The 16709-nt window shown below is 34.0% G+C and overlaps 1 protein-coding gene across 1 annotated transcript in view; it reads left to right on the top strand.

The window, feature by feature from the left end:
* Positions 1-647: 647 nt before the first annotated feature.
* Positions 648-16709, top strand: part of F13B (coagulation factor XIII B chain) — a 32674-nt gene continuing 16612 nt past the window's right edge. Inside the window, exons 1-9 of the mRNA XM_023203367.3 lie at positions 648-748; positions 4866-5066; positions 5974-6159; positions 6865-7041; positions 7396-7572; positions 10425-10604; positions 10692-10877; positions 11994-12176; positions 14980-15180. Of these exons, the coding sequence (XP_023059135.3) occupies positions 685-748; positions 4866-5066; positions 5974-6159; positions 6865-7041; positions 7396-7572; positions 10425-10604; positions 10692-10877; positions 11994-12176; positions 14980-15180 (1555 nt within the window). The 5' untranslated portion in view covers positions 648-684. The remainder of the gene's footprint in view (positions 749-4865; positions 5067-5973; positions 6160-6864; positions 7042-7395; positions 7573-10424; positions 10605-10691; positions 10878-11993; positions 12177-14979; positions 15181-16709) is intronic.

The following is a 16709-nucleotide window of genomic DNA, read 5'->3' as shown; positions in this document are numbered from 1 at the left end:
TGTAAACTCCATGAGGGCAATAATTTTAATCCAGTTTTTTTCACTGCTAAATACCTCAAAACTGTTACATGTCCTGCTATATCATGGACGTTCTAAACATTTCTCGTGAATGGATGTTGATGTAGCATAGTGCTGATCTCACCACCTGCCACAAAGTAGAAACTCTCTAAATGTCAAATACTACTATTATAAATAATACTATTCTATCATTGAGACAATATGGTTCTATATCTCTTTAAGGAGTGCAATCTAGGCAACAACATATTTCAACATCAGATATCCATTATCTCATGTTCCTAAGTTCATCTTTTTACCTGATCAATATTAGTAAAGATTCATGGCCTCAAGTGAACTTTATGAATTGACAATTGGGAACTTAGGTTGAAAATTTACCTAGTTTTTTTATGCAGCCTGTGTTAATTATTTATTCTGTTGCTATTGTTGCCCTAATCAGTTATAATACTCTTACTGGACTCTGGCATGATAAGTAATGCCAATTAATATAGTTGTGTTATTTTAACATTATTTCAAAATATTTTAAGTGAAATATAAGACTTGTTGCAAAAGGACTTAGAGAGAGGTTATAAATTATTAACTTTTTCCTCAAGAGAAGTATTGTGTACTTAATGACAAGTTCCTAGTGTTTTAGAATTGTTAAAATCTTTGTGAAGCACACCACTGAAGATGCGGTTGAAAAACCTGACTTTTATCATCATATTGATAATCTCAGGAGAACTCTATGCAGAAGGTAAAAGTAATTCTTAATATTCTTTATTCTCTAAAACATATAAATGGAGATTTTAATATTTGTACAACTCAAGTTTTAGTATACTCTTTCATTTGCATATAGCAAATTTATAACATATATTTTATATGTATAGCTTTTTATAATATGTAGACCTTTTCCTTTGAGCAAAATTAGTAAAGTGTTCTTACAGTAGCATAAGTTAGAAAAACAAAACGAAACAAAAATCTTTGTATCTCTAGGGGGCATAGGAGACAAGGATCTAAATACTTCAAAAAGGTTTTCAGGCTAACAATATGTCCATTTGGAAGTCACACGTTAACTTTAATTCTAAATTTATGCTAGAATCCATTCCTAATACTGACAAAACTTGTACAATTTTAATTCTGTTCATAAGATGAGAGTTTCATGTGGGAAATTCGAAAAGGAAACAGCCATAAATATTGTCTACTTTTGAGACGTTGATTTTTATCCCAATGAATTATTCATCGGTTGGAGACATTAAGTAGTGGTTAGTGGGTGAACCATATAATTGCTTGTACAAACAGGAACACTTAGAGAGTAAAAGAGGGGCTCTATTAATAATTGTTTGGACAACACATGTAAATCAGGACTTTCCAAACAAACCAACACCTGTAGACTCCCTATTAGAAAGCTTTATAGTCAGATTGCCCAGTGTGTAAGATTAGTGTGAGAGTGGAAGGTAGGCAGTATACATGGGTATGTTGTTTAGGAACATTATCAATATTATCAGGCCGTAGGATGAAGAATCCAGGGAGGTCACTTAGCATTAGCAAGAGTGAACATACAAAGAAGGAAGCTACAGCAATAAAGCTTTTCTAAAATAAACATCTTAGGGAATTCGTTGAAATTAAATATATAAGTTTTAATTGTGTTTTAGTTGAATAGTTTACTACAAATTTTCTACCCAAACATCTATAATTAAAATTATAAAAGTGAAAGCCACAGAATTCATCTTATTTTATACTTTTAATTCTATAATAGGATGATTTTTGCATGAATTTCTTTTGATTTTATTTTTCTGTCTAAATTGGGAAATACCAGCAGATATAATTGTCCGTTATCCATACCATAAAGACATTGCAATATTCTAGTCAATTTTCTAATTATTATAGGTTTATAATGCTGTTTTACACAGCAACAAAAAAGTAAGCAGCTTGAAGACAGAGACAATGATCTTATTTTTGCATGCTTCTCTCAACTCCCATTGTGCACTTCAGGGGCAAGAATTGGATTAATTGTACTTCTCATTTCATGGTTTGCAGTTATTATTGGCCTATGAAAGATCTCACTCTTGCTTTACTTACACATTTTGTCTCCTTATTCCCAATCTTGAAGTCTGTTTCCCCTGGGACCTACTACAGTGTTTTAACATGTTGTTATAGCTCTCTCCACCACAAATAGCTCTAGAATGAATATTATGATGTAACCAACTTATCTTTCTGTGAGAATATCGTCAGTCTGTATTCACTCACAGGTAGGATTCTTGAGTCTATTCTTGTACTTGATTTCTGTGAGTAGTGAGAGATTACTTTTGCAGAATGGCAGTTTCGAAGTATATCATCTCTGAGAGAGGATGTAAATTGTTGCTTCTCATCATCCTCACCAACACCTCATATTGTCCATTTTTATACTGGTTGCTATATGGTTATTCATAAAGTGATATCCCATTTTTATTTATTTACCATTCTCTGATCAGTAGTGTGTCCATCTCTTCATATACTTTTTTTATATGTTCAGATGTCTGTGATTTCCTGGTTTATATATGATTAGCATATTCCGTACATTTCCATTAATTTTTTCTCAGGAGTTCATATTCTCCAAGGCATTCCAGCTACCTTAACAAGTAATGTGCCTATCCTGGTGGTGGAGGGAGACGTCACAGGACAGAGTCTTTAAAGCCACAACCTAGGATTGTTGTGCAAAGAATATTTTGCTGCCCCTCCCTGACAAGCACCTGTGCCCCCCAGAGAAATTCCTTGTGTATTCACCATTGCACTGCTATTTTGAAAAACTCTTTTTATTGTAAATTCCTTTGGTGCTCGGGTGTGAAAAATGGTGAGAAGAATTCTCAGGGAATGGGGACAATCCTGCCCATGTTTTTCTGTCTGCTCCATCAGATGCCAGAAGTTTTGTTGCTCATCATTCCACATCCATTTCCTTCAAACCTAGGCTAGCACTGCTACTCTTTTATGACTCACAGTAGCATTAAGGTATACAGTGATCAACCAAGGCATTGAAGCTGGAGTAATCACACTGGATCCAGGCCTTCTTCCACCCATCACTGCCCATGTTTCTTCCCAACACAGCTCCTAGGATTGTTCAAGTATTTCTTTCTTTTAAGCGTTTTTATGATTTTAAGATCTTCAACATGAAGATAAATTTTTAAAATATATGTTTTATTTGGAGTATAATAAATCCAGAAAAATGCAAAGATCATAGGATACACTTATATATATTTTTATAAAAGTTTACACCATCAGATCAAGATATAGAACAGTGACAGCACCCCAGAAACAAAAATGATCCCTCTAAGGCACTAAACCCCAAAGGTAACCATTCTGACTTCTACTATCATGGATTAGTTTGTCTTCTTTTAAAAAGTTATGCAAGTGTATACATTAATTCATATGTGATTGGCTTGTTTCACTCAATATTATGTTTATGAGATTCACCATTTGTTCATTTCTGTTTTGGATAATATTCCATTGTATGCATAGTCTAAAATGTGTTTATCTTTTCTATTATTTATAGGCATTTAGATTGTTCCCAGTTTGGGACTATATGAATAGTGCTGCTATAAGCATTCTTTTACATGTCTTTTGGTGTACAAACATATGCTTTTTTAATTAGGTAATATGGTTTGTACACGTTTTACCCCAATATATATTGCAAAAGTGTTCTCTCACAGAGTTTGGACTGATTTATACTTTCAGTTGTAGAAATATGCAAGTTCCAGTTTCTTCACTTCTTCACAATCATTGAGATAACTTGTCTTTTTCATTTCAGCAGTTCTATTGGATATGCAGTACTATCTCATGGTGGTTTGCATTTGCATTTCCCTGATGACTAGTAATGCTAAGTACTAGGTCTCTAACCATTTAAATATCCTATTTTGCAAAGCTCTTGCTCAAGTCTTGCTTTGTTTTAATTGGTTGTCTGTTTTTTTCTTTAAAAATTTGATTTATTTCAAAATTTTTTATGAGTTTGCATATGTTAAGGAGAAAGTTTATCTATTCCTGAACTGTACTGTCCAATACAGTGGCCATTAGCCACATATAGCTATTGGAGACAGTACTTAAAATGTCACTAGTCCAAGATCAGATGTTCTGTAAGTATAAATATATAGTGGATTTTAAAGAGTTAGCAAGAAAAAAAGAACGTAAAATATTGTAAAATATTTTCAATATATTAGGTTAAATAAAAACCTATTATTAAAATTAACTTCAACTGTTTCTTAGTATTTTTATGAATGTGATTATTAGAAATTTTTAAATTACATATGTGACTTGCAATACGTATCTATTAGGAAGTGCAGGCAGGGTGGAGTGGCTCAACTGTTGTAATCCTAGTGCTTTGGGAGGCCACGCAGAAGGGTTCTTTGAGTCCAGGAGATTGAGACCAGCGTGAGCAACAGAGTGAGACCCCTCATTTCTACAAAAAATGAAACAAAAATTAGCCAGATGTAGCGGCATGTACCTGCAGTCCTAGCTGCAGGAGAGGAGGTTTGCTTAAGCCCAGGAGCTCCTGGTGGCAGTGAGCTGTATTTCAGCACTGCACTGAAGTCTGGATAACTGAGGAAGACTCTGTCTCTAGGAAGAAAAATGAAAGTCCTGTTCTATGAAGTTAGACAAAGCTTCTCTGAAAAAGTGGTCTGCTAAGTTTTATCTTGACTGTTGGATGTTTAAAGTCATTTGCCCATCAGTTATGATAAAACGACTGCTCGAATTATCACAAAAGTACCTTGAAAATTTAAGTAAGAAAAATAAGTACTAGTTGAAGTGTCTCTAAAAACTTTTAGTTTGTGTTGTCACCTGATTACAAATTTATGTTTTTAGATTTCTTTTTCCATTTTCAGCTTGACATTTACTCATTTCAGAGAAACCCTGTGGTTTTCCTCATGTGGAAAATGGAAGAATTGCCCAATATTACTATACTTTTAAAAACTTTTACTTTCCAATGAGCATAGACAAAAAATTGTCATTTTTCTGCTTGGCTGGTTATACCACCGAAAGTGGAAGACAAGAAGAGCGAACCACGTGTACAACAGAAGGCTGGTCTCCAGAGCCAAGGTGCTTCAGTAAGTCAGCTGGATGTGTCACTCAACATTGCAATACTCAAAGAAATTCGTATATAAAAATAGGGGTCCAATAAAAACAGAAAGCGGTTAAACCTTTTAGTAGATAAGAACAAAATCTCTAGTAATCTGTCTTTCTACAAAATGAAGGCGTAATTTGAAATCCGGTAAATAATGCTTTTACATGAAAATGTTATTTTCTTTATCTGTTTTTAATAATACTCTGTTGAAGGGAATAGGGTAAAAACTGAAATTATTTATCACATTGCAAGGCAAAGAGATGTAATTTACTTTAAGTAACAAGAAATTTATTTTGATAATTAAGCATAGGATGCTAGAAAAATGCTTGAAACACTGGCCTCTGGAAGGGCAAGATTGCTACTCTAATGCTTTATCATTTGTAAGACTCATCTCTCCTTTGTGTGCCAACTTCTCTCATGATACCCATTGAAACATGTGTTTTTCAATTTTGAATTGAAAGTTTGAGTTAAAATTTGTAAGAAGGTAATCTAATTGACTCATTTCATTATTTTATGTCAGGCTACACTATCATCAAACTATCAGTGATCTTCTGCTAGGGCAGGTGATCCAGAGTAAGGGGCTTCGGTTGAGCCAGTTTCATTTAAAAGAGGATGTTGAATATGGTTATTGCTGTTGATATATCTAGTTAACCTACCTAGAAGTAGATGTGGTAGGGGTAGAAATTACTATAAGAACTAAAAATACTAAATACAAATAAAGTCAGTGTTAATTTTCAAAAATCATGCAGATTATTTCAAAAAAATTATGCAGATATTTCCAAAATGAAATTGCTAATAATAACATTATACTTTTGGCTTAATTTTACAATTTAGTAAAAAACAAGCTTAGTTTCATCATTAAGTTAAACAAATATTTTTTTTTCCCATAGAAAAATGCACTAAGCCTGACCTGAGTAATGGTTACATCTCTGATGTAAAGTTATTGTATAAAATTCAAGAGAACATGCATTATGGTTGCGCTTCAGGGTACAAAACCACTGGAGGGAAGGCTGAAGAAGTGGTTCAATGTCTCTCTGATGGATGGTCTTCTCAACCAACCTGCAGGAAAGAACATGGTATAAGAATCATTTCCTAAAACTGAAGATAAGAGCTCATCAAGCTTATATTGAATATATTGAAGTTTATATTGATATCTATTATTTAGTAGAATTTATTTTTCATTATGTCTGCAATGCAGGAAGTTGATATTACTTTTTTCAAGTACTAGGTGATTCCTTAATCCAAATGTTCTCAATCCCTACAACACACCTACACCAATAGTTCTTACTTTGCACCAATAAAAGGAATTGGAATGGAATAAAATAAAATAAGCTCTTTCTTTATATGTCACTGTTTCCTTTATTACAGAAGAATTTAAGATCATGTACATTATTTTATGTTGTGAACCAATGCCAGATACACTTAAAAATAGTTCAATAATTTAAATATATGTATACTTTGTTAGTAAGTTGTTTAAATTGTAAAAATGCATAGACAGCACATACTTTCACAATTGCTACTGCACAAGCCTTCAGCTGAATTTTGGCCTTTGGTCAAGCACTTGTAGACCAGAATTTTAAGAACAGAAAGCTGGTAGGGTTAGGTCACAAGGTGTATGAAAAAAGAGAATAGAGGTAAAGAAAAATTGGGGCTATTTTTCAATTTTACTAAGAGTTGATTTTACTATATATTCTTAAGATCTGTTAAAACACATTTTGATTTTTTTTTATATTCTAGGTTATTAAAAAGATTTATAAAATAAATAATTTTTATACTTTTAGAAACATGTTTGGCTCCTGAATTATATAATGGAAATTATTCCACAACACAGAAAACATTCAAAGTGAAGGACAAAGTACAATATGAATGTGCTACTGGCTACTACACAGCCAGAGGAAAGAAGACAGAGGAGGTAGAATGTCTCACATACGGATGGTCTCTCACACCAAAATGTACCAGTAGGTTCTCATTTGGAATAAAATCTACTCTCACTCTGAAAGCTTTTTCTCATAGAGAAGTGTATATAAGTTGTCATGCCAATTATGTTTCATCTTTTCATACTTTTTGACCTTTATTTTTAATTATGTTGATAGCAGTCTTTGATAATTGAAAGCTCCCAAGTAGAAAAAATTCATTTTAGCTCACAGGATTAAATTAGAATAAGCTTAATGATATTTAACAAATATATAAAATGAATTCATAAGCTTTTTGGCAAATTTAATTTTTATTCTAGATATGTCATGTAAATAATGAATTTTGTTGTAGCAGAAAAAAATATTTGTTTGTAATTTTATTCATTCTTTTATTTGTAGAATTAAAGTGCTCTTCTTTAAGATTAATTGAAAATGGCTATTTTCATCCTGTAAAGCAAACCTATGAAGAAGGAGATGTCATTCAGTTTTTCTGTCATGAAAATTATTATCTAAGTGGATCTGATTTAATTCAATGCTATAACTTTGGCTGGTACCCAGAATCTCCTGTATGTGAAGGTAAATTTTTAAATTTAATACTCACAAAATGCCATGTCTTTATCAGCCTCACTCTCTATTAGCTCTGACAAAATTTCTGTGGTCATATCTAATTTTTTTCCTGAGTTCTATTTTTAAAATAAATATTGTCTTTAAATCAGTGTTATTTTCAGCAATCTTTAATATATTCCACCTGAATAAATCTTGTTTTGTATTAGTTTGTAAGTGACTATATCTTTTAAATTTATTATTTAAAAATATATATTATACATTTTAAATCCCTTATTATAATGAATAGCTTTTCTTATTGGGAATTATTAGACCTAATTACCCCAATCTGGCAGCTCTGCAAGGATGCTTTCTCTTTATTTGCCACATATTTCCAGATGTAAAAATTAATCTCTAAAATAGTGAGGTAGAAAGCAGAAAAAACAGAACACTAATACCCAGAAGTGAAAATGGGAAAAGAGGTCATCTAGTAGACGCTGCCCAAAAATGTAATATCTATGGTCACATTTCTATTACTGGATGTGTCCAAACGGGTAATGCAATTACCTGTCAGAAGACATCCATAGTTATTTAAACACACATACAATTTAATGTGAGGACGGTCCTATCTAGCAGAAGATATGAAAAAAAAATTGCAGATATGAAAAAAATTGCTATAATGTGACAAATGGTACAATCAACTCAGGTACACAGTGCAGGAATAAACTTTAGGGATTCTGATTGGTATGCTGTGGAATAGCATTCACAGAAGTGATGGCTAATATTTACATTGGGTCTTAAGAGATAAATAGGAGTCTGAGGATTGGGAGGATAGGGTGAGGCAAAGGGTTTGATGGTAGTTTTTTGTTTTCTGTAATATGGGATATAATGTCTATTGACAGGCAGGTGAAAGATGTGAATGTACAACTTGGAAGAAAGTGGTGAAGATTTGGAACAGGTGCTGGGGGAAACAAATGAGGGCTCTGACCATGGGTATGCAGTGGGATAGCCAGAACTATCATAATTCCCTAAATGCACTGTACGGTAACTTTAAATATTTTATAATTTTTCATTCGTGCTTGACATCCTTGGTATAGTAGTAGAGAAGATTTTTTAAGCGAATTTTTTAAAGCATATTATTCCTTTATTTTTTTTTATTTTTTTTTTTAATTTTTGAGATGGAGTCTTGCTGTGTCTCCCAAGCTAGAGTGCAGTGGTATGATCTCAGCTCACTGCAGCCTCCACCTCCCAGGTTCAAGTGATTCTCCTGCCTCAGCCTCCTGAGTAGCTGGGACTACAGGCGTCAGCCACCATATCCAGCTAATTTTTTTGTGTTTTTAGTAGAGATAGGGTTTTGCCATGTTGGTCAGGCTGGTCTCGAACTCCCGACCTCAGGTGATCAGCCTGCCTCGGCCTCCCACATTGCTATTTCAAAAATAAATGGCAGACCTACTTAAGGCCTTTTATACCCCTTTCCTCTTCCAAATTAGCCAGCATGACAACAAGCCTATTTTCTCTGGTAAATAGTCATTAGGCATACAATAGGCAGTATTGTGGGCTGAATTTTATCTCTCTTCTCCCAAAATATAACCACATTCTAATACTGGGAACCACTAAATGTTACCTTACATGATAAAAGACACTTTGAGGTTAACAATCTTAAGGTAGGAATACTATCTGGAATTATCTATCCAGACTCTAAATATAATCAGAAATGCTTTTATAAAAGGGAGGCAGAGGGAGATCGACTACAGAAGAGGAAGCAGGAGATGTGATAAAGGAAGCCACAGGTTGAAATGTTTTGAGGAAGGGGTTGTGAGCCAAGGAATACAGGTAATTTCAAGAAGTTAGAAAAGGCAAAGTAGCTGATTCTCCTCCAAAGCCTCCAGCAGGAATGCAGCTCTTCTGATATCTCGATTTTAGTCCAGTGAAACTGACTCTGGACTTCTGGCCTTCAGGAGTGTAAGAGGATAAATTTGTGCTGTTTTAAGCCACTAAATTGTAATTCATCACAGTAGCAATAGGAAAGTAGTGTGGTCAGTATTTTAGAGTAGGAGACTTTAATTTAAACAGACATGGGTTCAAGAACAGATCTGCTGCATGCTATTAATTCATTTACTTCATAAGTTTTAGTTTGTCTATAACATGGGAGAAATAATACCTACTTAATAAAGTTATTTTAGGACTAAAGGAGGTAATGAATGGAAAATGCCTGCTACTTTAGTGTTCTATTGGTGCATAACAATGTCACCACAAACTCAGCAGCTTAAAACAACACAAATATTATTTCCCATTGTGTGTAGGTTGGGAGTCTGGATGTGGCTTAACCAGATCCCTGCATCCGTGGCTAACAAAGCTGCAATTGAGATGTTAGCTGCACTGAAGTCTCATCTGAGGCTTGACTGGGCAAGACTTCTTCCAAACTCACTGTGGTTATTAACAGCATTCAGCGCTTTGCAGACTGCTGAACTGAGAGCCTCTGTTTCTTGTGGCTGTTAACTGAAGGCATCCCGCTGGCCCTTGCCTTGCAACCCTTCTGCTTTGGAAGCTCATGATGTAGCTTCTTGTTTCCTCAAAACCAGCAAGGAGAGAGAGTCTCTTGGCAAGAATGGTGTTAAAATCTGATGTTACATAATTATGTGTACATAATCATGTACTAATCCATGATCTTTGCTGTATTTTGTGGGCTAGAAGCAAGTTACAGGTCCTACTCATGGAAAGAGTTATCACACAAGGAAGTTAACATCAGGAGGTGGGAATCAAAGGAATGCTCCTGGAATCAGTCTGTCATACTCTCTATGATGCTTGACACAATGGATCTTTTTATTTAATCTTTATTATTTTTGTAATTATATGACTAAAGGTGCTGATTTTTTTTCCATAAGGAAGAAGAAACAGATGTCCTCCTCCACCTCTGCCCATAAACTCCAAAATTCAAACACATGGAACAACTTATCGTCATGGAGAAATAGTTCATATAGAATGTGAACTTAATTTTGTGATCCATGGGTCAGAAGAAATACGTTGTGAAAATGGAAAATGGACAGAACCTCCAAAATGCATTGGTTAGTAACACCTTGAAGAAGCTTTGCTAAAATGAAATCTGCATGTGTAGCTAAATGGTCTGTTCTCTTTCAACTGTACCTTTTCAGAAGGACAGGAGAGGGTAGCCTGTGAGGAACCACCCTTCATTGAAAATGGTGCAGCAAATTTACACTCTAAGATTTATTACAATGGGGATAAAGTGACATACGCATGTAAAAGCGGCTACCTTCTCCGTGGATCGAATGAGGTAACTTGTAATCATGGAAAATGGACAATTGCTCCTGAGTGTGTTGGTATGTATGCTGTATTTGCCATCAGTAGCTAGACTTATGGTGTAAAATTTTCCATTCTGTTACTTTAATCTGCATATTCCTAGGAAGAGACCACTGCTTAGGCAAATTAGAAATGCATTGCTACAGCACCTACTCTTCTGCTTTGCATGTGTGCGTGTGTGTGTAGCCATCTATAGAATTTAAGTCAATGTAAAGAATTCTAAAAAAAAAAAACAAAAACAAAACTTTTTGAACACTAGTGCTAAGCACGGTTATCTGATCTATGTCATGCCATGACCTGTAAGTTCTAAATGACAGCACATAAATGATGACGTGCTTCATTAGAGAAGTAAATAAGGGCATGGTGGATTGAGTGGCTGGCCATAAGCATTATCTGCTTCTTCTCCCCATGTGTCCTACAAAGTTAGGGTAGAGCATTCTGTTCTTGACCTTGGGTAAGTCCTGCCGATATTTTGCATCTGGCTATTCTGAACTTTATGCCCTTCTGAGACATGTCCCTGGTCTTTGATTTTACTGAAGGGCACCACCAGGCTACACTATCAGTCCTGAGGGCTACTCTCCTTGTCATCTTTCTCATTTCTTAATCAGATCACAGCGAGATCTTCACACACATGTTTATATAGGATATTTATTGAATAAGACAAAAGCTATGAAGGATGCTAAAGAAATTTACAGAGTAAGAGAAAGATACCAAAAAGAGGGGAAAAAATGGATTTTTCCTCCGTGGGTCGATTGAGACCTGAGATGAAAAGGAATGAGAAAGAAGAAAATAAAAATGGGTTAATGCCAAAGAGGAATTTTAGAATTGACCATAATCTTTAGGTTGAAGAATAGTTTCTCATTCTATAGATTTAAGATGTGTCTATATCATAATTCCTTCACAATTGAGAAAAGAGAAAAAATACGTATAGTTGTTTTTAGGCAACATATTTGCTGTCAACTCTTGCTTAGCAAATTTTAAAAATATTTGAGCTTAAAAACTTTTTTCATATTTGTAAGGAATTTATAAAACAATTGTCCTAAATTATATAATACAAATATTGAGACACTACAGTATGAGTTACTATAGTATATTATTTTGAGCTCATATTAATTTAAAACAACCTCTTTTCTTAGAAAATAATGAGAATTGTAAGCATCCTCCTGTTGTAATGAATGGGGCTGTTGCCGATGGGTTACTGGCAAGCTATGCAGCAGGATCCTCAGTGGAATATAGATGCAATGAATATTACTTGCTGAGGGGATCAAAAATATCTCGTTGTGAACAAGGAAAATGGTCATCCCCACCTGTTTGCTTGGGTAAGAAAGAGAGCACATGGAATGTTTATGTTCATACTTTTATGTGATTTTCTTGTAGTGTTTTATATCATGAAAATGATGATTTTGTATAAATCATTTTTTTCACAAGTGTGAAAAATCTCAGTTCTTTAAGTAGAAAGTCCCTAAAATATTAGTGTATTTTTTTATTGTGGTAAATTATGCATAATATAAAATTTACTTTAGCCATTTTTAAGTGTACAATTCAGTGGCATTAAGTATATTCACATTTTTGTTACCAATTGCTTTTTGGGTTGTCTTTTTCCTAGCTGAAATTCTCTCCCTAATATGTAGCCCTCAATATCCCTGCCCGTATTGCCTTCAGAATGTCATTTCGAGAAAAATAATTAATCCTATTCTTTCCTTGGTAGAGTATGTTGCTAATAGCTTTTTACCACTGCATCCTCATCCAAATGGACACATTTGTTACATCTTGTTGATTATATAAAGTGTTTGCTAATGACTTAGATAACAAATGGTCTTCTAAATGTTTTACACACACACACTCCACAAAAATGCTATGATATGATGCAGAGGTATATATCTTAGATTTTTTCACTCAAAATGTATTATAAACGTGGTTTGTCATACTTCTACAATATATACTTTAATGGCTGCATAGTATTCCATAGTGCAGATACACATACGTAATTTAGCCAGTTTACTGATGGATGTTTAGTGTTCAACATTTTTGTATTCCAAACAGTATAGTTTCAAGTAAATCTTTGCACATGTTAAACACATTTATTTTTATTAAAACTAGTTATCATGAGATTGGGAATTTTAATTCTTTTTCTATTAATTGCCAAATTGTCTATCAGAAAGTTTGTTCTGATTTGTTAACCCTACCATAAGTGAATTAAAGTGGTAATTGTCCAAAACTTTGTTAACTTTGAATATTTTAATCTTAACACTTTTCGTTAAGCAGGCAAGCACAATTATTTTAATTTGACTTATTTAAGAATTAATTAATTTGGAATTTTTTAACTTTCTAGTGGCCACAGGTTTTTTCATGAATTAATTATTCATAGTTTAGCCATTTTTCATAGTTATAAGACCTATATCTATATAAATTATTTTATCCAATTGAGAATCGTGTCATTTTTAAGTATATATAAGTGTCTGTTTTAAGTTTTGAGCTCTTTCAACCTTTTGTTAGTAGTTTCCACCTTTCAAGTAATTCTTAGGAGGCTGTTGCCTTTCAAATTCAGATACAGACACATATTCATGTAGAATTTTTCTATTGCTCTCATATTTTTATAAATGTTTTTGATATTAAGTTTTTGATGATTTGGTTGATATCACATTGAGTGGAGAAACAGTAATCTCTAAGAACAAAGACTAGATTAAATTATTTATGGCAAAGCTACTGATGAAACAAGTTCATAAGGAAATAACAACATTAAAGGAAATACATCATTCTATATCTGGAACAACCGCCTCAAGAGAGTTAGGTTTGGTCCTAATGAATCAAAGGAAATATCAAATGAAGATTAATCATTGTTACCAGGGCAAGAGAAAGGGGATTTGTATATCTTTCTTATATATTGAAACTAGAAAGGCTATTAGTACAAATTCACAATGGTATGATAAAGCATAGAATTTTCCCCATAGGAATTATTATTTCAGACATTAAGAGTCTCTCTAACCTCTCCATACTCCCTTCCCTGCTCTAATCACTCCATTCTTTCTGGTCTCCTTACTCTTCCACAAATAAGCCAAGAATGCTCTCACTTCAGGGCCTTTGCACTGGTTGTTCCCTTTGCTTGGGACACTCTTTCATAAGAAAATGACAAGGTTCACTCAGTCTCCTTCAAGCTTTTGTGCAAATATTACTTCTTATTTAGGCCTACCCTAATTACCTTACTGAAAAGTGCAACTTCTCTTCACCTAGCTCTTTTGTTACCCCCTCCCCATCCAGTACTCTTTTTTTCATCCAAGTTATCTTGTGCTGTAGTTTAAAGATGGTCACTGTGTTAGTCTGTTCTCATGCTGCTACTGAAGACATACCTGAGATGGATAATTTATAAAGGAAAGAAATTAAATGCATTCACAGTTCCACATGGCTGGGAAGGCCTCATAATCATGACAGAAGGCAAAGGAGAAGCTAGGCATGTTTTACATGGAGGCAGGCAAGAGATTGTGTGCAGGGAAACTCCCCTATATAAAACCTTCAGATTTCATGAGACTTATTCACTGTAATGAGAACAGCACGGGAAAGACCCACCCCAGGATTCAATTACCTCCAACCAGGTTCCTCCTATGACGTGTGGGAATTATGGGAGCTATAATTCAAGATGAGATTTGGATAGGCACACAGCCAAACCATATCAGCCACAAATTGTATAATAAAGACAATTTATGTCTTTATTATATTTATTATGTATTGTAGGTGTTTCTCCCAATTAGAAGGCAGGTTCCATGAGGACAGGAATCTTGGTTTCATTCATTAGCAGGTTTTCTATTATTTTCTACATGGTAGTTAAAGGTTTTTATATTGTAGAAAGAAAAATATTATTAATCTAACTGATTGGTGCCCTTAAACAGTATTTTTGATTTTTTAAATTAAGTGGTTTTAGTTTATGACAATAAGTAATGTATAGATTCATTTGATGGTAATAAAGTATGTATTTTCTTATATGTATATATGTGTGTGAGAAGCCTTAATTATGATTTCAATTATAAAATATTGCTTTTGATACTTGTCATAATTTTTGGTTTTGAAAATATCACTTTTATATTTGTCAGACAAGTAAAGAATTTAAAAGAGCATTTTGTTTTTCAGAGCCATGTACTGTTAATGTGGATTACATGAACAGAAATAACATAGAGATGAAGTGGAAATACGAAGGGAAAGTCTTACATGGAGATTTAATAGATTTTGTATGTAAACAGGGATATGACTTATCTCCATTAACCCCATTGTCTGAATTATCTGTGCAGTGCAACAGAGGAGAAGTGAAATATCCTTTATGTACTAGAAAAGGTAAAATAATAATGTTCTCTGCAAGTATCTTACTTGATCAATATCTGCTACCCGGGTTGAAAATTTATTTATATTTTGTTGTTATTTTTCTTTTTTGTATTATTATTATTCTTTTAAATTTTGTTTTATTTTATTTTTATTTTACTTTAAGTTCTGGGATACAAGTGCAGAATGTGCAGGTTTGTTACATAGGTGTACGTGTGCCATGGTGGCTTGCTGTACCTATCAACCTGTCATCTAGGTTTTAAGCCCCACATACGTTAGCTATTTGTCCTTATGTTCTCCCTCCCCTCACCTCTCACCCTCTGACTGGACCCAGTGTGTGTTGTTCCCATCCCTATGTCCATGTGTTCTCATTGTTCAGCTCCTACTTGTGAGTGAGAACATATGGTCTTTCATTTTCTCTTTCTGTGTTAGTTTGCTGAGGATAATGGCTCCCAGTTTCATCCATGTCCCTGCAAAAGACATGATCTCATTCCTTTTTATGGCTGCATAGTATTCCATGGTGTATATGTACCACATTTTCTTTATCCAGTCTGCAATTGATGGGCATTTGAGTTGGTACCATGATTTAATATTGTAAATAGTGCTGCAGTAAACATATGTGTGCATGTGTCTTTATAGTAGAATGATTTATATCCTTTTGGGTACATATCCAGTAATGGAATCGCTGCATCAAATTTTATTTCTGGTTCTAGATCTTTGAGGAATCACCACACTGTCTTCCACAATGGTTGAACTAATTTACATTCCCACTAGCAGTGTAAAAGCATTCCTATTTCTCCCCAGCCTCACCAGCATATATTGTGTCTTGACTTTTTAATAATTGCCATTTTGACTGGTGTGAGATGGTATCTCATTGTGGATATACCTTATACAAAAATTAACTCAAGATGGATTAAAGATTTAAATGCAAAATCCAAAACCATAAAAACTCTAGAAGAAAACCTAGGCAATACCATTCAGGACATAGGCATGGGCAAAGACTTCATGATGAAAATGCCAAAAGCAATTGCAATGACAGCCAGAACTGGCAAATGAGATCTAATTAAACTAAAGAGCTTCTGCACAGCAAAATTAACTATCCTCAGAGTGAACAGGCAACTTACAGAATGGGAGAAGATTTTTGCAATCTATACATCTGACAAAGGTCTAAGATCCAGCATATACGTGGAACTTAACACAAATTTACAAGAAAAAAACAAACAACCCATCAAAAAGTGGGCAAAGGATATGAACAGTCACTTCTCAAAAGAAGACATTTATGTGGCAAATAAATATATGAGAAAAAGCTCAACATCACGGATCTTTAGAGAAAATTTATACCTATGACCCCAATTCACCACCATCATCTTCTAATCTATAAAGTTGAGAGGAGTGATCCAACTTCCAAATTTCAATCAGCATACATACCAATATAGGATGGCCATGCTGACATCTTTTAATTCCAATAAGTCAATTTTATGGCTTATTGGAATTAAAGGCGAAAAATCAAGAGGTTTTATAAATGTTGCCAGACTATCAGAGAA

The sequence above is a fragment of the Piliocolobus tephrosceles genome, chromosome 1 (genome assembly GCF_002776525.5).
Source record: "Piliocolobus tephrosceles isolate RC106 chromosome 1, ASM277652v3, whole genome shotgun sequence".
Taxonomy (NCBI): Eukaryota; Metazoa; Chordata; class Mammalia; order Primates; family Cercopithecidae; genus Piliocolobus; species Piliocolobus tephrosceles.
Note: the sequence above shows the minus strand (reverse complement) of the source record. Positions and strands in the feature narration are given on the sequence as shown.